Source organism: Melozone crissalis, unplaced genomic scaffold (assembly GCF_028551555.1).
Source record: "Melozone crissalis strain CALT ecotype California unplaced genomic scaffold, PUWL_Pcris_2 ptg000016l_1, whole genome shotgun sequence".
NCBI classification, from domain to species: domain Eukaryota; kingdom Metazoa; phylum Chordata; class Aves; order Passeriformes; family Passerellidae; genus Melozone; species Melozone crissalis.
In genome coordinates, this window is record NW_026535794.1 from 40,260,777 (window position 1) to 40,287,895 (window position 27,119).

A 27,119-nucleotide genomic window follows, 5' to 3' on the forward strand; every position below is an offset into this window, starting at 1 on the left:
TTTCTTTGCTATCCAAGCACACCCACCTGATTAGATAGTGGAGTAGCTATATACACATTTTAGGGGCTATGTCAGAACAAAGGCCATGTGAGAGGCAGGATCATTAATGCATTCAGCTGTGCTAAGGCCTTTGCCAACTAGTGCAGCAGCAGCTGTGCTCAGCCTTTGTTGGAATCCTGGATGCAGAGAATTCTAAACTTTCTGTGCTGAAAGGCACAGACTTGCAAGAGATCACTGCATTTGACCTGAGGCTGTGGAGAAGACTTCTAAATTTGATTAACAGCACTGGGATTACAGGTATGTAGTTGGTTAGAAGCATACAGTATCACAGGGTGGAAAACTTAAAGTTAGAGGTTTTAGAATATAGAAATAAATATGAAGCAAGATGGAGATTTTAGGGTGGAGGCAGGTTGTTCTTCTCCCCTTCTTCTTCCTGGGTTTGGGTGGTATTTTGTAATTGGACAGAAAAGTCGACATTGCGGGCTTTGAGGGATCAGTTATTGGGTTAAAAGGGAAAATAATCTAGGTGTCATTTCTTAATTGGATAGTTTAGTCTTAAAAGACATTGGAAGAAGAGATGGTTAGCCATTTTGTGCCTTGCTAATGAATGGCTGCAGGACTCATGGTTCTGAGGCTGTTACTGATAAGAAATAATAAATACCTGAGTCTGAACATGAAATACTGTCTCAAGTGCTTTCAACACTGACCTTGACAGAGGTGGAAAATACAGAGAATCCACAATCCCTGAACCCCTGAGCACTACATTCCCATATCTTAGAGCGACACTCACCACTGTACAGTGCCTGAGAAAAGCTACCAGGTAACTAATTAATTACTACTGAAGACCTTTAGCCTAAGTTGACTCTAACCAGTACATTTATGGGGGTAATGACATGCAAAACCAAGAGGCATTCGATGCTTATTTGGCCTATATTTATTCTACACTTAAATTTTCTCTATTTTATACATTGCCTTCATGTATATTATTTAACATTCACAGAAAAATGCTCCAGAAATAAACAGATATTAGTAGAGTGTCAAGTCTAGGGCAAGTTTCAATGAACATCAAGGCTCTATAAAGGTCTGATGCTAGACAGCGTGAAAACGTAGAGGAAAGATTATCACAAGAAAAATATTAACTTTCCTTTACACTATATGAGGTGCCAGAAACAAAGTAAATCAGAACAGAAATTAAGTCTCTATTTAACTTTCAGTTCCTGGGCTATTGTTTTGGTGTAGGGGTTTTCCCTTTAAATATGATTTTTTTTTCTACTGTACTTCAAAATAAACTTTAATTCATAAAAATTCTCAGGGACTGTTGGGGCTTTCATTGTGCAATGATAATAAAGGGAGTTACCTGTAATAAACTGGCTTTTTCAGCATTCCTTTCTTTGTTTGATAAAATTAGCTTTGCTATTGTATATATTGCATTTGCCTGGAAACAGAAAAAGGTCAGCATTAATAATGCCCCTTTGCATGCAAACCACAAATGAAAATTAATGTTCCGATAAATCAGAAGTTAATAGCAACAGACATGTTCTCAACATCCTATTGCACACCTAGAATATAAGCTTAAACACGTATAAGAATTAAATCATTCTTACATTGATACCACAAAAAGAGCCTGTGAAGATAAAGAAACGCTTCTATCTCTGTAGGTGAAGGAAATTGCAGCAATAGATCTCCTGTCACCATGTGGCACCATATTTTGAATTGTCAAAACAAAATTCAAGTCTTAATAAAAATAAATTGGAGAAACACCAAAAGTGATAACCTGAGAAGTCTGTCCATGCCTCCAGAATTTTGTGAAAACCATACTGAATTCAGCTTCCGATTTCATGCAATCATGTATCCTTCACTATTCTATCCACTTGGTAGGTCTGATAGATGGGCACTGGTAGATTTAGTTGGAGTACTGTTCCCAGTTACTTGACAAGGTCTCTGATGGACACTAGTCTCTTTAGCAGACTTGTGTCAGCTCTGCAGAGGCCCTTCTGCAGTTCCTGATGTTTTCTTCCACTGTTCAGGAAGGTAGAATTAAGCTTAGACCACGGTTAAGCTTAGGTTTTGGGCTGTGCAGTAGAGCCTTTGATCAAACACATTCTGTCTGCTGCCAGAATTACTGCAGACTGTTGTCAAGGCTGTGACAAGGACAGAGGACAGACAGACAGGTAGAGAGCAGTTACAGCAGAAGCAAAATTTCCCAAGAGCCCTTTGACAGCAATGCTATAAACCTTTACAGGTTACTCAGACTGACCTCCTTGGCACATAACTGAAAAAGCTGCACACCTTTCCCTCTGTTTTAACCCAAGTGAATTGCTTCATCTTGCTCACTATGCAACTCTTGAAGTTATACTAGCAAAAAGAAAGAGGTAGGTTTTAAAATTACTACAGTGGTACTGGAGGCTGGAACTCCAGTTGAAAAGAACATGCTTGAGGCTATGTCCTGATTTGAAAGGGGGATGTTGGCTGGTGTTTAAACAAATGGAGAAGTCTGTGTCTTTTGACATAATGAGCAGAAGAAGTTAAGTTTGAAACACCTTTTCCAGCTCTGCACACTGTACCATCAATTTTTAAGTGATTTACTGACAGAACAGTCACCATGCATGTCTGGGGCAATGCAGAAAACCTCTCTGTTAAATCCATTTAATTTAAACAAGTGATATTTTATTTTACTGAAATCAGTCTCAGCCTAAAATATTTCATTGTATTGTTTAGATAAAAGTTGTCTAAATCAGTACAGTTTATTGACAATTCTAGTGTGCAAAAATAATTTTTTGTTTTCTAGACTTACTTTCATTTATTTTCTCTCAACCAATAGTTTGGAGATATTCACAAACTTCCTTCCTGGTCATATTTAAGATTCTTGTTCTCTCGGTTCCTCCAGGAATACCTCTAGTTGGGTTTTAAGCTAACTTGAAGGCTTTGATTTAACATTTAGAGTTTAACAGCTGGCTATAGCTTTTAGCTGATATTAATGCCCTTAAAATTTATATCTTTGACCAGGTCTGGAATACAGCCAGGGATTTTAAGAATGGCTTATCCTTGGAGATAGAATGGTAGTTCTCCCAGAAATACCATACCCTTATGAAAAGAGAAATAGTTTGTGAAACAGCGACATGTCAATTTTTAGCTGTATAGCTTTCTGTAATAAACATCAAGAAATTCAGAATTTGCATTTCTCAGTTTATTCTGTGATTACTTTTATTTACTATCCTATTTTGAATATGACAAAAGCATGGTAAGAGATGCTAAAATGAACCTTATCTGAATAAAGCTGTTTATTCTTCCAGACACCTATGTTGATAACCTTTGTGTCTGTGTCTCTGTGTGGAAAACGATAAAGAAACAGAAAAACTAAAATTATAGACAGGCATATTTCCAATCTCTTAAATTATGATAACAAAGAACAACAATTACGTAAAATTATAAACTATAATGCCTTACTTTACTGAATAAAATCTTCCTACCTGAACAACCTGGTAAGCATTAGCCTCATTGAGCACTAGTTCAGTAATTGCAGCACAACTAGCTAGAATAAAAGTCCAGAAGTAACATTTAGGGCCATTTGACTCTATTGAGAAATCTCCTCCAAAAGGAATTTGCTCCATAACTACATGAATCCTCACCTAAATACAAGTCATTAAAATACCACTTTGAAATCATATGATTCATATTGATATTTCATAGAAAATATAAGTAGTGAAGAAAAATATGATCAAATAATGTCATACTAAACACAAAACTAACTAACTAACTAAATAAATATATAAATGACTCTTTTGTCACTGTTTTTACAGGTGAAGAAATACATATGATTCCCAGATTCTTAATACTTTACGTTTTGCTTCCTTCTAACAAAAGTATACTTTTTGAAAATAAGTGCTGGTATCACTCATTTGAAAAGAAACAAATCCAATTTGATGCTCCTACTCCCTAAAGCAGGTGTAATTATTTACAAATTTGTAATATTTTAATCCTTTTGCACAAGTGTATGTAAAGACATAACAGAGTACTAGACCTTATAAACCTACCTGCTTGAAGTGAGAAAGTATTTTCTTGTATCTCATCAGGACTCAGTTCATCTGACAAATGAAGATACTGGATTCTCCCTGCTGCAGTTGCAGTGTTAAAAATGGCTTAATATGTGTTTGTTAACCATTCATGAAGTTCTGAAAATGTGTTTGTTTTCATTAAATTAGCTAACACTTTGAAAAAGAAAAGAAGCCTTTAAACAGAAAATTCCTTTACCATGTTCATCAATTATATTCACAATTCTAGCTCACTAAATAGGTGTCTGATTAATAGAACTAAACAGACAGAAATGCCGTATTTATGACTTATTCATTATTTTGTTTATACATTAAAAATATGAAAAACACCTTAGGATAACAATGAAATACAAAAGGCTGGAAAAAATATTGCTTATTCATTATGTTCTAAATAGTCTTTTAAATTTTGCTGGTATTACATACAGCTGAACAAGCCAAAGATGTTCCTTGATAAATCAGGGCTTGGTCAAATATATCTTAAAAGAACAAACAGTCTTGTACAATTGCCACAATGTTGAGGGCTGAAAACCTACTCCTGTAAAATATGAAGGAACTGCTTGATTCTACCCCAGATCCTAATTTCCACACTAGTCTCAGGATCTTCACAAATCTGTACCAGAATCCAAACTATACTCCATAGAAGTTTGATGTGATCAGAAAGAAGCAAACTGAGAAAGACTGGAATTCCTTCATACATTTTTATTTGCTCTTTGACTCGTGAAAAATCAGCAAGAAATTTCAACAATAACTCCATCACTACTTTGTATTGTCAGTTAAAAAAGGGGAAAAAAACACAGGAAGTTTAAAAAAGAACAGAGATCTCCTATTAAAAAAAAAAAAAACAAACAAAAAAACAGGCATACCCAGCCAGGATGGGAGGTGGCCAGGTGGGCTGCAGTTATCTGTGCTACCATCTTCCTATTAATGGCATTAGTAGTAAAAGTAGCACTGACTGCATGGACTTGTGAAGTCCATCTGTGGAACTCAAATAGCCTAGTTCCACAGATAACACAAAAATGCATCATTCTTCTCTAGTATAGTTTGAATTTTATATTTAGAAAGTGATTGGATATATACCTTAAAAGGTTTATATAAGACTTTCATTAACTGTAATGAAGGTGGACTTCCCATAGAAAATATGGTTAAGGATATCCATTTCCACTTTAAGCAAAAAGCTCCATGTGTGTTTAATGAAACATGTGAATTCAGATTCATATCTGAATTTAAAATTATTCTTAACTGGTACGGAACTTCATCATCTTCCTGTCTACATTCAAATTCTAAGTCTTACATCTAACTTTTGATTTACATGTGACCCAGAATTTTCTGACACAGAAACTAAATAAAACCTTTTCATATATTAATTTTGTCTATTCTTAGTCACATATAAGGTCACTTATATGTGTGAAATAGTTAAGCATGAAATTTTTAAAACCTCTTCAGAATTTTAAAGGTGATAAGTGATGTATTATCACATTTGATAGTCTTTCTGTTTCTCACTAAAATTCAGTAATGCTTTGCTAGCAGTCTTAGCTGAGATGATTAAACAATTAACTGAAGGGACATTGATGATTTTCTGATGAAGAGGATGTGGAATCTGACTCAGCCTCTGGCATAAACTACAGCAGCTCTAGGTCTTGCAATTTTACTCATTTATATTGGGCATCCCAGGAACTGTCAGGGCCCAGCATGCTTTCCCATCTAACCACTCAAGTCTGCCAGGAGCAAGGAAGAGATGGACCAAGAAAAGTGATTGCAATCACTTTATGATAACACTGTAACTCATTTGCAACTGGAAGCCAACAGTGGAGAGAGAGTAGATGAAACTGCTGGAAAAGATTTTGCTATATCAGTATGTGACTGAAAATACTCAGGTTTCAGAATTTGACTTTGGGTATATTCAAGTGCCACATTTTCTAATTCCTCTAAATACATGCATCCTTAAATAAAAAAGTCAAAATTTATTTTAACATAATTAATGCACACAAAAAGTCTCACCTGTTAGAGAGACAATCATATTCATGTAATATCACCAGCAAGTTCTCAACAATCTCACTTATCTCCTCTCTACATTCTGGACTACAAATTGATTATTCCTGACATTTATATCAAATGAAATTATATGAAAAACACATATTGCTGTTTAGACTCCTTCTTTGTGCATTTGATGAATAATTTTCCCCCCAAGTCTTAAGTAATAATATCAACTTGTGCACACAAGCACTTAAAGCCACAAATACATGCGGGGTCAAGAGTAACAGTGCAACAATTTTCCAGTTTTCCTAGTACAAAAAACAGTAAATGTGAATGCATAAAAGTAAAGAAAACTATATTTTGTGTCTTACTGATAATAAAGCAAACGGAGTGCATTTAAAAAAAAAACCACACAATTTCTATGAAGATTTGTAATATAGCTCAAACTCTTTCTTGCCCAGTCCAGATGTAACACAAAATCCTACATTCCATTCAGCGAAGAAAGTTAAATGGAAGTTGAAAATGTATGCATAACATTTAAATTAACACAGATATTAAAAACAAATTAAACTGAATCAGAGTTTTGGGAAGTCTGGGAGACAGCAGATCAATAACAGCAGTTTTCCTTCTATAATACCATTATAGATGAAAGTTGCTCTGCCCCTCTTTTTGCTCCTTTTTTCTCTTTTAATCTTTATTTACCACTAATTAATGAGAAGAGGGCACATATACATGGATTTGACTGTATGAGTTTATTATTTTCTACACTGAACAATATTCTACCTGAATATTGTGAGGCACTCTTATATTAAGCTGAGGACATAAGATTTTTATATGCAGGAAGTCAATAGGAATTCCAGAATCCTGCATGAGGATTGAAAAAACAGAATCTGTGATTCCAGTATTGCAGAGCCATCCATATGAACAAGAAGTCTGCTGCAAGGACCAAAGTTTCTATTTAGATTCTATTGCTTCAATATAAAATTAAGAACATTTACATTTTCCTCATAAAGAGCAGTTTTAATATTCTGTCAAGAGAAAACATTAAAAAGCTTTTGTTAATTATGGCACATTAAGTTGAACTTACCATTCTACTAACCTACCATTCTACTAAGCTAGTCAGAGCAAGGAGGGCACCAAAAAACACATAACTGTCTCTGGCAGATAATAAATTTACTAAGGTCTGGAAAAAAAATGAAAAAAAAAGGTAAGTAAATGTTTGATTCTGTGTAAATATAAAGTATATTACTTTCTTTTACAACTCAGAAACATGTAGAAATATTTAATGAAAAGTAAAAATTAAGGTACCAAGTCCTTACACAATATGTTAAAAGTCTTAGGTACATTTAAAGTACACTTAAACATACACCTAAAAACTTAGAATACACCCAGTAGGACAAGCAAAGGTGTTTCTTCTCAAACTATAATTAGTATCTCTTAGACTGCTAAAATCTATTAAACCATTGTAAACCATTAAACCATTGTAAAAATTTGGTTTTGTGTAACACTTCAGAACACTCAGGCCTCCTGAAGTAAAAAGTTAATATTCAGCTTATATTTAAACAGCACAGTAATTTAAGGCCCTGTCTGTATTTCTGTTCATGATTAATATCTAAGTAAACTCTGTATTTGTCTAGATTCTCTAAAAATAGGTTGTCTGCTACTATATGATCACAACTGCCAGTGTTTTTCTGCAGCATGATAGAATCATGAAACCCTAGTTATACTGATTTTGATCTCAACTGTATCTCAGTTTAGCCACAAACCAGCAATAGTTAATTACAGATTCTTAGACTGATGGTAATGTATAGTAATGGATGTCTGGGTTGACACAGAATATTTAGACACAGAATACTTTACAAGTGAAAAACCACAGCAGAAATTTATGCAAAAAAATTTTAAAATATATTTACATTTTAAAAATATATTAAACTATTTGAATCACAGTAAGTTGTAGCTCAGGACAGTGTATACAGAAGCACCACTTTTTATAGAACAAATATTTAGTCCAAATGTTTACAACCTGTTTATCTCAAACAGCTAATAATCATACATCAGATTCTTTTTATGATACTATTAATATATATAACTATATTTAATATATAGTAAATTATATATTAAATATATAATAACTATACTTTTTATGATACTATTAATACATCTGTAAAACACAGAGATTATCTTACCTTACAAGACTGACAAGGTAAGGAATTTATTCCCACCTAGGTCAAATCTGTAAAGCATGCGTTATTCTATTAACTAGATAATTAAATAAAATTAACAATTTTATAAAGCACTTACTTTATGTGCTCCACTTGCTATAACTCATTCTCTTTGATTTCTAACAGCAGCAAGCTTTTGGAAAATATCTATGGAACAAAGGAAGACACACAAATTGACTCTTTCTCACTAATATTTTTATTTTACCATTCAGGTAACAGAGAAAAATACTGTATAACTTCTTTGAACCATAACTAGCACAATTTACTCTTTTATTTCAATGCATAAACAGATAGTGATTTCTTAAAGAAATATTACGTATGTAGAAAAACAAGCTGCTCCCTTCTACAGGAATTTTAGCTTTTACTCATGTGATGATGCCTACAGTAAATATACTACTGTCTTACTTAATGACAACCTGAAGTACTTTAAACATTTTAAGCCTCACAGAAAAAGTTGTGGGTAGCCTTATGATTTTTGTTATCAGCTACTGCACCTGCATGTCATGTTGACCAACTTGTCTACATTGTGCTGCTCTTCCCTGTAATTAAGATAACAATTTGCTACTGTTTCCATATACTACAAGAAGGGGAGGAAAAATAAAGGATACCATTAAGACAAAAAAGTTTGCAGACTTCATAAACCTAGACTGTTCTTCACAGGTAGAGCCTGTAGGTGGTGCATCTGTTTCACGAAAAAAATCCTGTAATGCAATAGTGGTGTAGCCACAAGGTTTAAACCTGTTTCAACATTTAAAAAATAAATTATCAGAATGCTTCTCCCTTTGAAAAGTCATTTGCTACAGTGCAGGATGACTTTGCTCATCTCCCTTCAAGTCTAGAGTTTCTTTTGACTGAACCAATTGCGTTGACTTTTCTAATTCTTCTCCCACTTCAGGAGGCATTTCTGAAGTCTCCTAACTGGAAATCCTAGATGAATGCAGCTAGATTATAGGACAATTGTCTTGAAAACTAGTGAAAAAACCCACACCTACTTCTCATGTGAAAACAGAGAAACAGACTCACTTCTTTCCATAAACCAAGAATATCTGTACACTGCTTTTTACAGTATTTTAATCATAATAAACTGACAGGCAACATAATGGACAAAGGTACTATGAGGAATCCTACCTGACTTAGATTTTCAATTCCTCCCAGGCTGTGGAGCATTTCCTACAGGAAAATGATAAAAAAAAAAAAAAAACCTTCAGAATTACTTATAATAAGTAGATAAATAAAAACACAAAGGTGGAATGTTAAAGGTTCTTAAACTGGAGCTTTCGGTTTCCTTCAGTAACTACATTATGGGAGTTTTACATATCTTTGTGATAAAGTCAAATACCTAGTCTAGGGCTCAGAGCAATGACCGAGCCATCTGTTATGGAGATTTACAGTTTCCTTGTTAGGGTCAGCAACAACAGACATGACATAAAGAACAACAGAAATTGAGCAAGTTATACAGCAATGGTTTAAAACCACCCTTGAAATCAGTTTGTTTGCAATTCCCATCCTCACATATAGAAATATAGATACATACATGCACGTGTGCATTCATAAGAAGAAATGTTTTTATACACAAGCACCAATACAACTGTACACGTGACACTTACAAGCATCCCCTGATCCAAGCAAGAAACATTTTGACATACTGACCTGGTAGCATGGATCTCTTATTAATAATCTCAGGCAGATTAATAAGATCCAAGAAAGTGCATGCACAGAGCTTGAATAACCCATTGCCTGTAAATTAAATATTCAAAACATAAACCAAATGCGATTCAAAAAGTGTTTAAATATTTAAATAAAACAGTTTGATTCAGGATCAATTGACTAGATGATTAGTGAGCTACAACTGTTCTATACCATAGAACTTTTAATACCATTTATACTGAAACACAGTGGCAGCTATAAATAAATTTATTACATTATATGAGTATTACCAGCCATCAGTTATTATTATTGGACTGATGAGGGAAAGTACATGCTCATCTGTAAGAACAAACTAACTGTGCTTTGATATAAACTTTTAGTGGTTGAATTGAGGCCCAAAAGAGCAAAGTAAATGAGAAACCACAGAGCAAACTTCAGTGCACAAAATACACTTATGCAAAAATATGGGTGCTACAGAAGTAAAAATAGCTACATTTAAAATATTCTTTTGAATTATCATAATCTATCCTGGCTTTTAAAAACTCTAGTTGTATTATGCTAGAAATAAATTGTTATTTAGTTCAAATGTTCTTGAAATAGGATTGTATTTTGATATACAACTTCCTCCTTCATATTTCTCCATATGATTCACAGCATAAGACATGGCAGAAAATACAAATCACATTTGCAGAAAGTGTCCAGGGGCAGTAATCCTGCACAAAATGCCAGTAAAGGAATCACTATTTCCACTGCCTGTTGAAAGTATATATCTCCATTTTCCTATTTAAAATAAACCCAAAATTAGACATCTTTGCCATGTGTTTTTTGTTCCTGTTTTAACTGAGAGGACAAAATTTGTTTGGATAGGTTTCTTGGAAACAGAAAAAGTGTATGGGTCATGGCAGTTCTCTTCCCATTTCATCATTTGCAGTTGGGAATGACACCAACAGCTAAAAATAATTCCATAAAAATAAATGTTTTACAAATAGATACTAACAAACTCTGAGCCCTTTTATGCCAATATTCTGCCCTAGTAATACCATTTATCATTATGATTCCATAATTGGCTACTTCAGAACAGCACAAAACTTTCATGGAAAGAAAACAGCATGCAAAATTTGTAGGTCAGATTTTAAAGTGGCCTGAAGATATTACCATGGTCAACAGTCACTCCCTGAGCCTGATTAACATTTGAGAGCCCCTTCTACTACAGTTACATTTACAACACACATTACTAGACACACCAGGGTACATCCAGCTTATCTACATATCTCTAATTTATGCTTGTTTCACCAACCTTGCCCGGGTGCCTTCATTCTTAATACAAGAGGCTTGTTTTGTAATATCACTATCACAAAGAACACCAAAGAAAACCAAAATATAAGCCAAGTATGTCACAATGTATAAACAGATCTTGGGAAATCACAGTGTAAGCTATTCTTGGATTTCTGGCAAATGAAGCTGCGCCACTGACCTTCCACTGGTGAATACTGAGTTCACATGTAAAAAAGAGGTACCAGATTTAAAAACCACTTAAATAATCTGTTTTAAACTCACTGTCATTTAGATAATCAAAGAAGACACCCCTAGTTCCCCAGTTGGTTGTGAATAAAGGTATAAGCAAACCATGTGATGTTTTTAAATTCCTCTAGTAGTAGCATATTAATACCTTTAAGTGCTCTAGGATTCCATCTTTAAACTTCTGTACCACTTAAGGGTTTTTTAGAAAATGTATTCGGGCTTTAAAAAGGAAAATACAATACACTGCAAAGGAGAATAGTAAAAAAAAATCTAGAAAATACACCTTTTTTCCCCTGAAAATATCTTTCTCTGCCCCCTCTATTTTTGTAAGGTCCTGTGCTTTTTCCTCACACAAATGAGAACAGCATAAGAAAAGGTATCCCCCTTTCCAATCCTGTCATACACAGAAATACAAATAAACACAAACAAGTGGCATCAACTCATCTGAATTTTATGGAAACCACAGGCCTTTCACTATAGAGGCAGCAGTGCATAAAATACAAATAGAATCAGGACAATAAATTAGAAAAGCAAATAATACATTACAGACACCATGTACAGATGAATGATCAAGAAAACATAGCAGTTAGGATTTTGGTCATTCAAGGTTTGTCATACACCCAGTCCTGTGTTCTTCTGCCCCACTAACCTGGGCACTGCTCCTCAAAGCCAATACAAAAGTGGTTAATTAAAACAACCACAAGTGCTGCTGGTAATATCCACAGAAATGTGTGTTGTTATAACAATATGGGATATTATCCACACATCTTGCTTCCTCGTGGAACGCAATAAAGTAGCCTGCCTATTTGGTTATGAATGTGCTTCATATACTGATCTTGCTAAAATTTCTCTCATTCTTGTAGGTCACACTAAAAAGAAAGAAAAAAAGAAAAATGGTGAATTACAAATTAACTTGCCACAAGACAGTTTTGCTCTGCTACAACTTAACATTAGCAACAAAAACTAAGAAATGTCATACCAGCAGTTACCACAGAACAACACAATTTCAGATTGCCTGAAATTGTGTTATTTCAGTCTGTCTCATGCATAATTTGGGACTACCAGAATGGTATAACTTTTCCAAATAAAGAAATTATGATATTTTAAATGAGTTTATTCACTCTCACTAGTATATACTCTGCTGAGTGGGAAAGGTTGAAACTTACAAAGGCAGGAACATAAACAGGTTTAAAAATTAGAAGTACGTAATTCTCATCTCAAATACTGGATTAACATGAAAAGTACAAGTAAATAGTACATATGTAAAAATACAAATGCCTTCAACACCTCAACAAGGTGATACCCTTAGATACATAAAGGTATCTCTCGTTCAGGGATATGAGAATGTCATCATAAGCTTTAAATTATTTTTACCTAAATTTCTCAAGCTCAACAACTTCTGTTGATTCTTGGCATTGACCATTGGACTGCTGTTCATCGCTTTTGACATTTTGCCAAGTTCTTGTCACACTTAGTTTGACCACTTTCAATATATCTAGCTGGAAGCTAAAGAGTCATAGTAGGCATGAGGCAAATGCTGCAATTTAAGTTTTCTGAGAATATTATCATGCCAAAGTATGTTTTCTCGAGTTCTGATTTGAATTTTGGACCTAAAACTTGTTATTCTAGAAAACACACACCTCCTCTGGAAAACAACAGTGACGTGGTAGAAAACGGATGCAAAGCAAGATTGAAAAACAAGTACTGAGAGGTAAGTAAAAGGTGAAGAATGATGTCTTTTTAAATTTATGATAGCAAAGCTTGACAAAATCTGCAACACATCCTCGTTATCTGTATTTCTGACCTGTCCCAACTCCACAACTGCACAGCCTTCACATTCTTTTTAGGTTGTACAACTCACATGTTTCAGCTTTCTGCTCAGAAGCAATTCCAGGCCTCTAACCAGATAGAAAGTGCATAACTCCTACCTCACATGGATGAATCCTTTAGTCATTTTGTCATATCTTTTTACAGAATTGAAAGGGAGAAAATGTTCTGCGATTCCAAAGACTCACGCCCACAATCATGTGTTGGTTTTCTTTGCTTCAAATGGCAAATACAAGCTTCACTAAGTGAGCTGAGGTGAAGGAGATTTGACTTTCTCCTGTAAGTTGGTATTTAAGCCCTGGATATTTTTAGCTGAGGTGTTATTCTTCAAAGACAAATTGTTTATGGTTAAAATGCTGATCTTATTTTATATTCTGTACCACTGACCCCCATGCTGTTACTCACACATCTTTAAGCCTACCTTCGTGTGACATTGTGAAAGGGCACAGAGGAAAAAAAATCTGCTATGCTACTTTAATATATGCAACAATAACTGGATAAAACCTGCTCAAGATACAAAATAAAGCAATTTTTTTTTCTGTTAAAATAAAAAATATGGTGTAGTAGAATGGGAAATAGATCCGTTTCGTTCTTTTACCCATTCTAAATGTGATTTGTGCCACACAGAAGGTCTAATGCTGCCAAGAAAAAAAAGACAAGATGAAAGACATCTTCTATTCAAGATTTTGCTAACATGTTTTAGTCACTACAGTACATAATGTTCTAAGCATATGCCAGAAACCATAATCACCATTAATTATAATTCTAAAGCACATTTAATAACAGTTATTGAAAAATACCTGTTGGTTCCTTGACTGAACACTTCAGAGAGACTGAAGCCTTTTTAGATCAGAATAATCCATAGGAAAAACTCACACCAGTGTGTGTTAATAGTTACATAAAAGTATTTCCATACGTGCAAAAAAGGTCAACAAGCAACAATGCTACTGACAGAAAATAAAGTTTTCTAGCGTTGCCTGGTGTCCACTTTTGCATACAGCAGAATTCACAGCTTCTCCAGAATGCCTTAAGTCAACATAGGTGTAAATAAACTTTGTGACCAAAGTAACAGTTGTCATGTTTATACTGCACTTCAAATTGAAGCATTCTGCTTTGGCAGCCAGTGTAAATTCCACACGAGTCCCGCTGAAGTTCAAAGTAAAACGTCAGATACTACACCTCATAGAGATCCCAGAAGGCTTTTGTTTTTATTGCTTTTGCTGTGCTCTTCAACTTTTTGTCCTGATCAGGCATTGTGCATCATTATTATCATGATGGGGTTAAAAACTCTTTTCCTTAAAAGCAAAGTAGATACAGAGAATTATATCACTGCAGCAAAAGGAGCACATGTTTACTTCCAGAATCAACCGATACTGGTTTTAGAAAAAAAAAAACAAAACAACTTTGCCATTTTCTCAGCATGAAGCCTTGGGCATTATATCAGGATACCCTTTGAAATTCCAGATATTAATAAGAAAGCTTTTAACCTAACATACAGAAACCTTGGTTTTCCAACACATGCATAGACAATACTGTCTTGCTCTTTCATGTATTTTTTTATTATGACTTTTCCTTTTATTTCATCTTCTTGCCATTATTTCTCTCTGTGAATTGGCTGCTTATGTTACAGCAATGCTTACAAACTAACATCAAGGTTGTCAACAACAAGCTGTTGTCCAGACAACAGAGAATTTAATAGTTATATTATCCAAATAAACAAGTCAAATGAAGGGTAGAAAAAGGAGGTATCTGACAAAAAAATGAGATGCATACAGTGAGTTGAGAGATGAGATTCTCTCCCTCTACTTGGCTCTCCTGAGACCCCACCTGGACTACTGCATGCAGCTCTGGGGCTCCCATCAGCACAACAGGGACCTGCTGGAGTGAGTCCAGACGGCTATAAACAGGATCAGAGGGCTGGAGCACCTCCCCTGTGCTGAGAGAAGCTGGGGGGGGCGGGGGGGTTGTTTGGTCTGGAGAAAAGAAGGCTCCAAGGGAGATATCCAGCAGCAGCCCACTGCCTAAAGGGGTCTACAGAAGAGTTGGAAAGGGACTTTTAACTTGGGTATGTGGTCTTAGGACAAGGGGATGATGACTTTACACCAAAAAAAGTCAGGTTTAGATTATATATCAGGAGGAAATTCTTTACTGTGAGGGTGATGAGGTACCAGAACAGGTTGCCCAGAGAAGTTGTGGACATCCCTGGAAGTGTCCAAGGTCAAGCTGGATGGGGCTGTGATCAATCTGCTGTATGGTGACAGGTGCCTCTGCCATGGCAGAGACTTGGAACTCAATGATCTTAAGGTGTCTTCCAACCTCAACCATTCTGTGAATCTATGACCACACAGTCAGTCAAAGAATAACAGAAATTTTCAGCAGTTTAGAATCTAGGTCTTCTCAATGTTTTATACCAAACCTACCTGCTTTCCTGGCAGTGGGACACACAGCTTCTTTCCACAGATGAGCAGATCTGTAGGGCATGGCCTCATCAGGGCCATTAGCACACATTAAATCCCTGCATAAAAACATTCAATCTGTAGGTCTGACTTCCCACAAAAGCCCTGACCTACTCACTTTCACAGTACACAACACCTGTTCACTGAAAATCTTCTAAAGCCCTAGAAAAATACAGAAAGACGTGGAAAGAGGATACTCAAGAGGAATCTCTTGCTGCAACAAAAGCAACTATATTGATACAGATCCTTCTCTGAGTGAAAAAAAAAAAAAAAAGAATGGTCAGGCACAGGCTGGGGCTTTAGAATTACCCTGGAGAATTACATACAGCAGTAGCATGGTAGAGCACTTTCAATTTAAAAACCATAGATATAATACCACTGTCTGATCCTTTCCACCTATTTTACTGTTCACTAAACATGGACTGTTTGGATGTTCGCTTTGGTGTGTCCTTAAGAGGATTTTCTGTATCAAACCTGATGGCCTCCTTTTCTTGCTGTGCAATGTAGAATTCCTCTGCTACTGGTTTTTACTTCTCCTCCTCATAAAGGCAAAGAAGAAGAAGAAAACTGGTCATGAAACAAAAGCATTGTAAACTACCAGAAGCTACTCCTTCCCAAATGAACATCAGAGTAATTTTTCCAGTTATACAATCTCACATCACAGAGCTACCCAAAATGCAACTATTGACAGTATGAACTCGTGCCCTGTATTAAATCCCTCTCGGAAGTGGCCTGTAAGCCCAGTTCATCCATGTCTAGTCTTTTAAACAAGCCTTTATCCTACTACAGGGAATCATTGATCTGGATCCACAAGAAACTTCTCTCCTCTCTTCCATGTATCTGCTCAAGAAGGTTATTAAAAAACATCCCAGAATGTTTCTGTGGCACCAGTTATTACCAGGGAAGGAATATAAACAGGATTTGTTCCACTACTCAGCAGACAAAACTACTGAGTTCAGACTAAACTGAATGCATTTTGCTCAAAGCATTTACTTCCTTTGCTTCAAGAGCATTAAAAGTTAAGAGAAGACATGCACATTGCTAAGCACATTAAGAATCTTCAGGAGTAAGAATTTCCATGTATTATTTCAGTGCCATTCTTATATCATCTCCCCAGTACCCTGTCCATTTGGAATATTACTGAGGCATGACACAATGCAATAAGCACCTCACATTTGCACAGTGGGAAATACTGTGAAACTCACAAATTGTCTACTTGACCATGAGTATCTGTGCACAAAGAACAGATTTCAACCAATTAAAGAACAACCAAACCACACACAAATAACTTGTTCATAAGCAAACAGAGTTAAATCTTAAAATTTTTAGCATCCTGTGAAATCCTTGGGTTAACTCTCCAAACCACAAAGAGCAGGATTCCCACTATGGCTAAAATTTAATCCAGAACTGTTAGGTTTTAGTGATTATTTAGAACATTTTACAACTGTCAACCAAACTTACTTTAGGGCTGTCATTCCAATTCTAGTGCTACCTTGGTAAAGATGAAACAGAATAACAGAGGACAAATATTTTAAAGGTTTGTTGCCATTACAGATCTAAAAGTCCCTGTGCAGAATTTAACCTGATAAACATCAAGCCACATTCCCTTCACTGCTGCTGAGAATGAAGGGACACTGGTCACTCAAGGATACAGCACTCACCCAGCTCTGAGGACTCACCCTGAGGTTACCTCTCTGTTTCCTAGAGGCCAACAAGTCAGCACAGGTCAGGAAGCCCTTCAGGAAAGAGGCCAGCTCTGGCCACAAACTGACCCTGCAGTGACCTCTTTAGTCTGTCAGCCCAGCATTATCTCAGATGCACTGGACTGGGAAACCTGATTCAGGTTACAAATAATCTCTCCTACTTTAGCCCTACTGTACAAGGGCAGGGACAACATGCAGAAAGGAGGATTTATCCATGCAGCTTAGAATGTTATGCCCTTCACTTTACTACAGAGATTAGACTAATTAATTAACAGCCAGCTGCCAGTGAAAATGGCTTTCCCCATTCCTTCCCTTCCACCAGCAATTCTTCTCTACTTCTTCAGCTGACCTGACCCAAACCTGAGCCAGTTTAGAGAGCTAAACACACAGAAAACAATATACTTCCATTTATATTGTTACTTTCCTACCAGTTTAGCTCACTGGCACAGGTGAGTGGCCCTGCTGACAGGGCAGGAATGCACAGGTGTAAATCAAGGGAGAAGAGCAGAAAGCCCCTTCCATCAGCCGCCAGTCATTAAACCAGGTAGGTATATTAGCACCATGAGTGAGGGTGCTAATATAAACAGACAGAAACAACTAAACAAACAGAAACAACTCCATTTTCCTTCTATCAGCCAGAAACCTGAGAGAAAACAGATATTAATATTTCCTTACCTATTCTCACAGTTATCTGACTTTCTTGAAGTCACCAAATAAGTTCCCACCCCATGTTTCTTCTTTACTCGTGCCAGCAGAAATGTCCATGGATTCCATGGAGCCAGGCTATTCACTGTCCTCATAACTATCCCCCTGCTATGACACCAGCCATGAGGAATGTGTAAGAAACACACCAAACATCTCTCACTAGTTGTGCCAAATAAAAACTGAAATCAGACAACTCTTTTGAAGAACAGAGACACATTAGGAGAAAAATGCCTTTACAGCACAGTCTCATTTAATTCCATTTAAGACAATGGAATTAGAGCAATAGTAATGCATTCATTTTAACTGGGGATAATTACATTTAATTACTTATGCTGATTCAATTACACAGGAAGAGAGATGCATTCTGACAGCACTGGAATGCAGGACAGGACAAGAAATGCTCCAAGAACCCCATCAGAAATGAAAGAATCCACATGATGAGAAACAGGAGACAAAGGAATTACCCCAGACTTGATCTGCGGCCCAGTCTAGTATCTGTCCCAGATGACATAAGCACATAAGATTCAGAAGGTAAAAACAAGCCCCAAAACAGACAAAACCAAAGAAGTGTTGGAGGATGAATCTACCCCCACTGACTACAGTGCAATGGTCTCTTCAACAAGAAGATGTCTCACATTCTTTAAAATCTTTACTAGCAATAACTAGTGGATATGGATAATTTGTAAGCCAACTAGTTTCTAGATTTTTCCCTTGAACTCCTTTCTTAATCACTGCAGTGGCTGAATTCCACTGTCTAATCATACACAGGATAACAGGCTTAGGGTGGATAAAGAAGCAGTAGATATGGTGGCTTTAATAAGACTTTTGATGCTGTTGCTGGATAGGAATGTATCTAATACCCCATCTAATACCATAACCAGGGTCAGATGAAGGTCAGGTGAAAATTCACTTCCTAAAAGAGAAATTAGATATATATTATTATTGAAACAGAAATTTATTTCAAACATGGCCAAAATAATGGCAAAGGAAGCATCAAAGGTGATGAAAAATTCCCAAAAGGTACTTTTCCTTATCTAGTCTGGTGGGGAAAAAAGGGACTTCTGGCTGGCTTCCCCTCTTGTTCTCAAAGAGCATGGCAGTCATAACAGATCCCCACCAGTGATAGCCTATGTCTAGGAAATTGTATTGAAGAACCCACATAGACAATGTCTGAAGAATATTTCTTTCATTTCATTAACTGAATCAATATGGAAATCCATGTGTTTCTTACACACAAAAACTTCCACACACATATATATGCCTCAATTTTTCTTTAATTAATTCTTTGGAGATTCTCTAAAGGTTAACAAGAGTAAGGTCCTTCCTTGTTTTCCTGACAAATGAAAACTTAATTTAAGCTACTGCTGGTTTAGGATTGTTTGTCTTTTGCTCTTTTCTGTTTTGTTTTCCCTCTGTACCACCTCACTCATTCCATAAATGGCCAGGCCTATTCTCAGATTGCTGGGTCCACCAAATGTCAGTTTCTTGGTTAATTTCCAGAGTGTAACTTTCCTCTAAAGAGGAAAGTCTGCCTAAATCTCGGCATAAACAGCAGATCACATATATAAGAGAAAAAAAGAAAAAAAAAAAGAAGTAAATAAAAAGAGAGAGAAAACAAGAGGGGATTTCTGAGGTGTAATGAGCAGCTCAGGTCAGTATCAACTCGAGAGCAACATGCAGCTCTTTGAAGTTCACCCTCTCCGCTCCCACTACCAAGGAGACCTTTATAGGGAATTGTACCGCCATTCCTCAGAGCCTCTGGGAACCACGAGGGTGTTCAATGCCTACCCAGAGCTGGTGAAGGAGCAGGGCTGTGGAGCACGCCATTAAGCGGAACGGGAGGAGGATGGGGACATTGCAACGCCTTCCCTGCCCTGGACTCTCCCGTCCCAGCCCCGCCTCTCCCCGTGTTCCCGTCCCTCCGTCCCGCTCCCCGCGCTCCCTCAGCGGCTGCGCTCCCCCCACCCCGCTCCGCGGCCCGGCCACGGCGACGCTCGCTCCGCCGGGACGGGACCCCTCAGCCAATCGCCTCCCCTCTTCTTGGCCCGCCGACCAATCGCGAGCCGCCGTACTGCGCGGCCCGGCGCCGTTGCCATGGGCACGGGGAAGCCCTGGCCGGGCCCGCCCCCAGCGCCCCCCGGACAATGAAAACAGAAGCGGCCCCAGAGGAGTCCAGGAGATTGTTTATTGCTTTTACCAACTTTCTGAAACGTTACAAAAGATAATTTTATTCTAGCAGTAATTAAAACAACACAAAGGCTGAATCACATTAAAAACAAGTCTGAGAGTTGTGTTTTCTGTATAAACTGAATATTGATTCTACAGTTGGAATAATGTTTTCATTTGCTTTGGATTTGTTTATAAAGTAAGAAAACGTCACTGTAATTAGAAAAGCAGTCATAAAAAATTCGAACCATACAGTATGCAATCACATTTCAAATAAAGAATATTAAAATCAAAACAGCAGTTCAGCTGCAAAAGCTGAACCTGGAAGACACCTTTGCACAGGAGCATCAGCAACAACAGAAAAGAAAATACAAGAAGTAATGTGTCTTTCCAATAAAATCATTTAGAAAAGTATCGATTTTCAAACTCATTCATTATTCCAAATAAATGTCAACAGATACTAAATTCAGTATGAAAGTGTCTTTAGGCAAAGTTCAATGCCAACTACAAAGTCCTAGAAGTTTTCACTAAAAACATTATAAAATAAAATTGACAAACTTACTGAGCAATTTGCTTTATTTATAGCACTACACTTATGCTGACTCAAAGCCGTGTGCATCTACAGTCTTGAAATTTGCCATAAAATAAATTACTGTTGGTATAAACCAAGTATTTCCCACGTTTTACCGTACTTGATAATTTTGTCCTAGATGAGTAATTAAAACATTACTAATCATAAGAAAGCAAAAAGACAACTAAGCTCGCCGTGGCGCTTGCCTGGCAGATTTCATTTGTGAACTGAGAGTCCTGAACCATTCACTTTCTGATTTCCAGAACCTTTGTACAAGACAAACCCTTTAGAGCAGCGCAGGCTCTGCCACGTGACACCCATTTGGTACAGAAATATTTCACAGCCTGTCAAACCTGCCTTTGCAAAGGGCACGAATTAGGAAGTGACCGCATAAAGACAAGAGATGCAGGTGAAGCAAATGATAACTTACAGGAGAACTTGCATTAAATGAAGAAAAAATGGCCAAGATACTTGGTTGAAAAAGATCCCAAAGCCATTAGGGCACCAAGTTCTACCCTGACAGGTTTTATGACGACAAACTTGGCAATTTGGAATATTTCACGGAACAATTATATAAAATATGATGTTATAGCTGCAAAGTTCATCTAGGAGGAAATTGTTGTTAACTTGGGCATATGTAAACAGAATGAAAAACGTGTCACTGTAATACATACGAAAATGAGTTTTCTAGAATATAATTTAAACACAAAACTGCATTTTAAGTGATACCTTTTAGATGATAATTTAAATGGAGTGGCCAAAATTAAGACCTAGATTTCATGTAAACATTAATATTTATAAATAAATTAGAAAAAAAAAAAAAAGAAAAAAGGAAAAATAAGGAAAAAAAAAAAAAAAGAGGGACTTCCTGAGGTGGCTCTGCAGCCAGGTACACAGTAGCACTAAGCTCCATTCCAGGAAACCAAGGCATCTATAAAAAGTGCAGGGTTGGTTATTTTCCTCTAGCTATTGGAATGGAAATCCATTGGCGTAGTTTTTACAGGGCTTAAGCCCTATGAAAGAAAAAAAAAAAAAATCAGTGCACAGCAATTGTCACTGCTCTTTTGCATCCATTAAGGCAAAACATCTACATAAAATAAACTACATCCTTAGCTGTCTTATTCTAATACTATGTGTGACTTTAAAGCAGAGAAGGTGTAAAATGACCACTGAATCACTTAACCATACATTAGCAACAAGGATTTATGTACTTAATACCAGAACTTCTCCTGTTCATATGGGAAGAAAGTGCAAGTATAACTATTGCCCAAGAACACTGAAACTAAAGGTCACTGTAAACTGGCTTGCCAAGTCATGGTATTTCTGGTACTGATTAAAATATCTACACAATTAAATAAATACTGTGATTAGACTTGTGGGGCTTTGGTTTTGTTTCCTTTCAATGTTACTCAAAATATATCCACCTCCTGTAATAATGACCAAAACTTCTGAAATAGAAGCCAAATACAAGGTGTGCAGCACCATGGAACCCTGATTTCCAGCATTAAAGAGTTAGAAATCCAAGAGGCTTCTAGTAATTTTTTGGGTCTTTGGAAACTGTTGTAGGACTATGAACAGGAAGCAAAAAATACTACTGAGGACAGAAGTACTGTACTGTGGATGATGCTACATAAAATCCTCAAAATATCTCTTCCCTCCTTGATTCAGAGCAAGAGGTACTTAGCTGTCAACTACTGACATGCAGATGGATGTTGTTAGGGTTTTTTTTAAATAATGTATGAAGTTTTGAGAAACCATCTGCTGTAGTTTCATTGTTATCTCAGTTTGATCAGAGGGAAACCATGGGCTACTTTCTGAAAGAGCATGAAGTCAAACTAAGGCACAAGCTACACTACTATCTAAGAATGCAGGTCATTACACAGTATTGCTCAAACTGGTAATGCAGACCTCTCTTGCTTTGCCACTGACCTGAGCCTGTTATGACAGTTTGGATACCATTATTCATATTGCTGTACACTACGATTTCCTTTCTTTAAACTGCCTTCTCAGAATTCAGTTAAATTAAAAAAAGGAAAGAAAAAAAAATGTTAAATAATTGCATTACATTTAAAGGGAACAGTAACAGTCCATGTAATGTAAATACTATTTAAAAATGTTTCTATTTATTCCCACTGATTGCCTTATTTTTGTAATATACAGTTACCTTCTCTACAGGTGACACTTGGCTGAAGAGCACCAAAATTCCACCTCAAGTGGGATTTTCAGATAAAGTCTGCCCTCCTCCAGAATCAGCTCCTTTTGCAATCGTTGAGAATTTTATCACTTGGTCCATGGTAAAACTCCCAACTCTACCAAAAGCAGCATTAAGCAAACAGCATCTTCTAGTATTAAATGAGCACAGATTCTAATTAAAGCCATTGTAATGCATCCAGAAAGGGCTAGTGGCAATTCAGAATGTAAAGAGATACTGTTGGAAATTAAAGCCAAAAAAACTAAGGCATAAGGCAAAAGAAATATTAAGAATGGAAACTGCGCAGGTAAGTCATCAAGATTTTCATTTATATATAAAATTCTCATTATTTCAAATATTATAATGCTAAACACTAGAACTTGAAAATGTAAGTACAATAAATGCACTGACTGCATCTTTATCAGTGGAGTCCCCAAAAAATCCCATTTACTTTAATAAATGAATATTTATTTTTTCAATTCATCTTACATGATAGAAATTTATACTAATTAAAATAAATAATGTGTTTAAAAATAAGTTGGTGTGCTACCATATATGCCCTTTACAATGGAGAGGATCAGAACTGTACATACAAATACCACAAGCAATTAGTAATCCATAAAATAATACTGATCATAAACCTATTCCAGAATTGAGCTACAACTAATTTAATCAAATACACAGTAAATTAAAAAATTTATTAACCAAGAAATATATTTGATGAAGATATGAAATACTCCAAAATCTTAAAGCTGAGCAAATCAGACACTGAAAATCTATGGGAAAAAATGTAAGCAAAAACAGGAAGAAAAGAATTCAAGAGTACTGACGTGGTAAGTACTTATAATTTCCTATAGACCAATTGCTGCCTGTAAATCCAATTTATATTGTGTAAACATGGAGTGTCCAGAATGGCAAATACTGATTTGGGACTGTAACTGCCATTTCTGCACTCATACTGCTACTGGACAATAATGAAAACCCAAGAGAATTCAGAAAACCAAAGAAAGTAGCACACCAGGGTATTTAGATACATTTTAAGGCTTAACTAACCACCTGACTTAGGGCTCTAGGCCACTCCTGTAGAGTAAGAGAGACAGAATCCAGAAAACACTAGCATGGAGTGGAGACATAAAACACAGTAGTTCTTGTCAACAGCACATTAACATTTGTTCTATGAAACCACAAAAAAAGTATACCCTGCAAAAACAAGCACTAATTGCCTGCATGGAAAACAAAACTTCTGTGGCGCACATTATAAACAGAGGTATTGCAAAATTTTAAGCAATGTGGACCAGGAATCATCAGCAAAAGCTGATGTAACTTTTATGCACATATTGATTATGGAAAATAATAAGCATTCATTACAGTCTTCCTATTTAAAAATGAAAATAAAATTTCCAATAAAATAAATAGCTGAAGTGTGATTACCACTCATCTTATTTGCTGGGAAAATCTTTGCATTATGCAAGCATATCTACAGTGCCCAAAAAAATGGCAGAAATTAAATATATGTTGCTCCTTAAACTGGAAATCACACTTCCATGGTAAAATATTCTACAGTGATATATATATACACACAAATACAAGCAATTCCCATTGGTTCCGTTCTATAAAGATGTTTCAGCATCCACGTATCTCACAACAGGTGACTTTTCCACTTCTATTTTCACACTTTCTGGTTTTTCAGGGCTGTTTGAAAACAAAGAAGAAAATGTGAAGTCTGGCCCACTTTAGGAAAGGTTAAATTTCAAATGTTTTATACTTCAAAATGAACCCTGAAAGTATTTACATAAGGATGCTTTTATGATAAGGCACTTCTATTACATTTTAGTAATTGTTAAATAAAATTCACAGGAACAGTGACTTAACTTAAAAGAGAGAAAACACCAATATGACCTTCATAAATACCATATCCAATTCCACTGCTTTTATTGATTTGAAACTGTTCATGCAAAACTTCTTTAAAAACAAACAAACAAATCCCCAATACAGCCTGCAAAACTGTCTAGGTAAAAATACTCAAAAATACATAACAAGCAATATTACTAATACATCTTTATTTATGGGCAGGAAACTATCTGTTCACAAGCATGAGAGGACATTTCAGTCTGTTCACTTCCAACAACAGCAGAGGACAGTAAGAAACCTGTGTAACCTGAAACTTCCATTCAAGTGAAGCAGAAGACCCAAAAGACAAGTGGCACCTGAACAACTGACACTCTTAGGGACACAGACACTGAACAGTGCCTGACTGAAGGACAATAAGGAATGTCACAAGGTAGTTGGAAGTCAGTAAAAGATGAAATGGAACAGCCTAAGAGGGAGGATGAATTTCAAAAGAGATGACACATCTGTAGAGTTGCTCTTTAAGGAAAAAAATATATTAGAAATTCATGCAGAGAAAAATTCTGGGTCTCCTTAGAAGATACAAGTGTGCTGGGACCGCACAGTCTGTAAACTACAATAGATGGCTGAGGAAAAAAGAAAAAGCAATCTGAATCAATTCAGAAAAAGAAAATAAAAAAATAAAAAATTGATCTTCTTAAAAATACATGGTTTTTAATAAATCATGCCAAGCCACACAACATGTCATCTGGAATTATAAAAAACATGCCTCTTTTGAACTGCATTAGTATTTGAATATAAATCTGAAAACAGCAGTGCTTACAGAACCATTTTTACCACAGCATCAAATGTCTGTCTGTACCACCAGATGAAGACAGTTAAGCAGAAAAACCTTAGCAGAACTAAAATCAGTAATTTACTGGAAATTACTTTTGAATGACCAGTAGTGACATCTCTGAATCTCAACAGGATGCAAAGAAAGCATAGCAAACACCTCAAAACAGCAACCAATCGAGTTAAGGCTCAAGAAGTCTGCCTTTCAACATTTTCAAGATTAATGCACTATGAGACTGCCTGTTAAAAGCCCAGTTCTGGCACCAGTGGTTCTTATTTTCCATTTGCAGTTTTAGCAAGTTCCCTACTAAGATGGATTTTTTACTGTACTAAGCTCAAGGAGAGTATGTTATAGAATCAAAGGGAAGTGTCTTATAGCAAAATATAATCAATAGATGGAATGATGAATGCAAGGCTAAGCACAATAAAAAACACTGCAAACTGATCAGAAGCCTGATTCGCTAGTATTGCATAAAATTCCATACTAACTTAACCTACTCAGGAAACAGGAAAGAGAGAGATGAAATTGTACTAAATTAGAACTGCCTGAAAACCAAATCTAAACATTTTCATTCTTCTGGAAAAAGAAATGCAGGCCTGTATCTCTTCAAGCCCTATATGCCCAATGACTATCAGATAATTCACTAGAATCATCCATAAATTCTGTAATGGGCTGCTTCTAAGAATTTAGCAAGGAAGAAAACACCTATTAAATAAGGGGGCTGTACTTACACACATACTCTCTTATCTCTTCAATTTGTCTTCTTGATGGTCTCACTCATGTGGTACTCAAGATTTTTAAATATTTTAATTAATTAATTTAATTAATATTAAATTAAATATTAATTGAAATATTTTATTTAATTAAATATGTGTTTAACATTTTAAAAATGTTTAAACAATTCAGCCTAGACATTCATGGAAAGGGTGCCTGCACTAATGAGTCTCTTAAGCTTTTCCTCTTACAAAACACCTCAAAGTTCTTTCTCTGTCTCCTTTACCCTTGGTTGACCTGCTGTCTGGCCAAAACTGTACTTCCATGCCTTGTTTGGAGCAATGTGTGCGGTGAATAGACAGATGGTATACAAGTGCTAGGTCACTACTGGTGCTTCCAGCAGGACCTGAGATGGCTTGGACAGAGCCATGAACAGAGTATGCTCTCTATGGAATGCTCCAGCCTTGCACAGACCATGAACACTCCCTCCTCACGATGAATACTTTCACTGAGATGTAATTTTATACAAAACCTGACAATTTTGTATCTCTCAAATATGTCTTCCTCAGACAGAATTGGCTGAAAAGGATCAACCAATAGAAGATGCATACAATAGACAACAGGACTGCTTAGGTTTAGTTTTCTGAGGCAAAAATGCCCATTCTCCCCATTCCTACATAAAAACTG

At 36.2% G+C, this 27,119-nt stretch overlaps 2 protein-coding genes across 2 annotated transcripts in view; both read right to left on the bottom strand.

Annotated features, from left to right (window-relative positions):
• NEK10 (NIMA related kinase 10) overlaps positions 1 to 14,497 on the bottom strand; it is a 77,506-nt gene extending 63,009 nt beyond the window's left edge. Inside the window, 18 exon segments of the mRNA XM_054274059.1 lie at positions 864 to 956; positions 1,358 to 1,435; positions 3,471 to 3,532; positions 4,035 to 4,139; positions 4,554 to 4,808; positions 6,037 to 6,131; positions 7,130 to 7,209; positions 8,328 to 8,395; positions 8,747 to 8,825; positions 9,377 to 9,418; positions 9,899 to 9,943; positions 9,946 to 9,992; positions 12,248 to 12,285; positions 12,791 to 12,888; positions 12,890 to 12,922; positions 14,044 to 14,114; positions 14,421 to 14,451; positions 14,453 to 14,497. Of these exon segments, the coding sequence (XP_054130034.1) occupies positions 864 to 956; positions 1,358 to 1,435; positions 3,471 to 3,532; positions 4,035 to 4,139; positions 4,554 to 4,808; positions 6,037 to 6,131; positions 7,130 to 7,209; positions 8,328 to 8,395; positions 8,747 to 8,825; positions 9,377 to 9,418; positions 9,899 to 9,943; positions 9,946 to 9,992; positions 12,248 to 12,285; positions 12,791 to 12,888; positions 12,890 to 12,922; positions 14,044 to 14,114; positions 14,421 to 14,451; positions 14,453 to 14,497 (1,365 nt within the window).
• A 5,777-nt stretch (positions 14,498 to 20,274) lies between these two features.
• SLC4A7 (solute carrier family 4 member 7) overlaps positions 20,275 to 27,119 on the bottom strand; it is a 93,703-nt gene continuing 86,858 nt past the window's right edge. Inside the window, exon 26 of the mRNA XM_054273362.1 lies at positions 20,275 to 24,727. Coding sequence (XP_054129337.1) covers positions 24,646 to 24,727 — 82 coding nt within the window. The 3' untranslated portion in view covers positions 20,275 to 24,645. The remainder of the gene's footprint in view (positions 24,728 to 27,119) is intronic.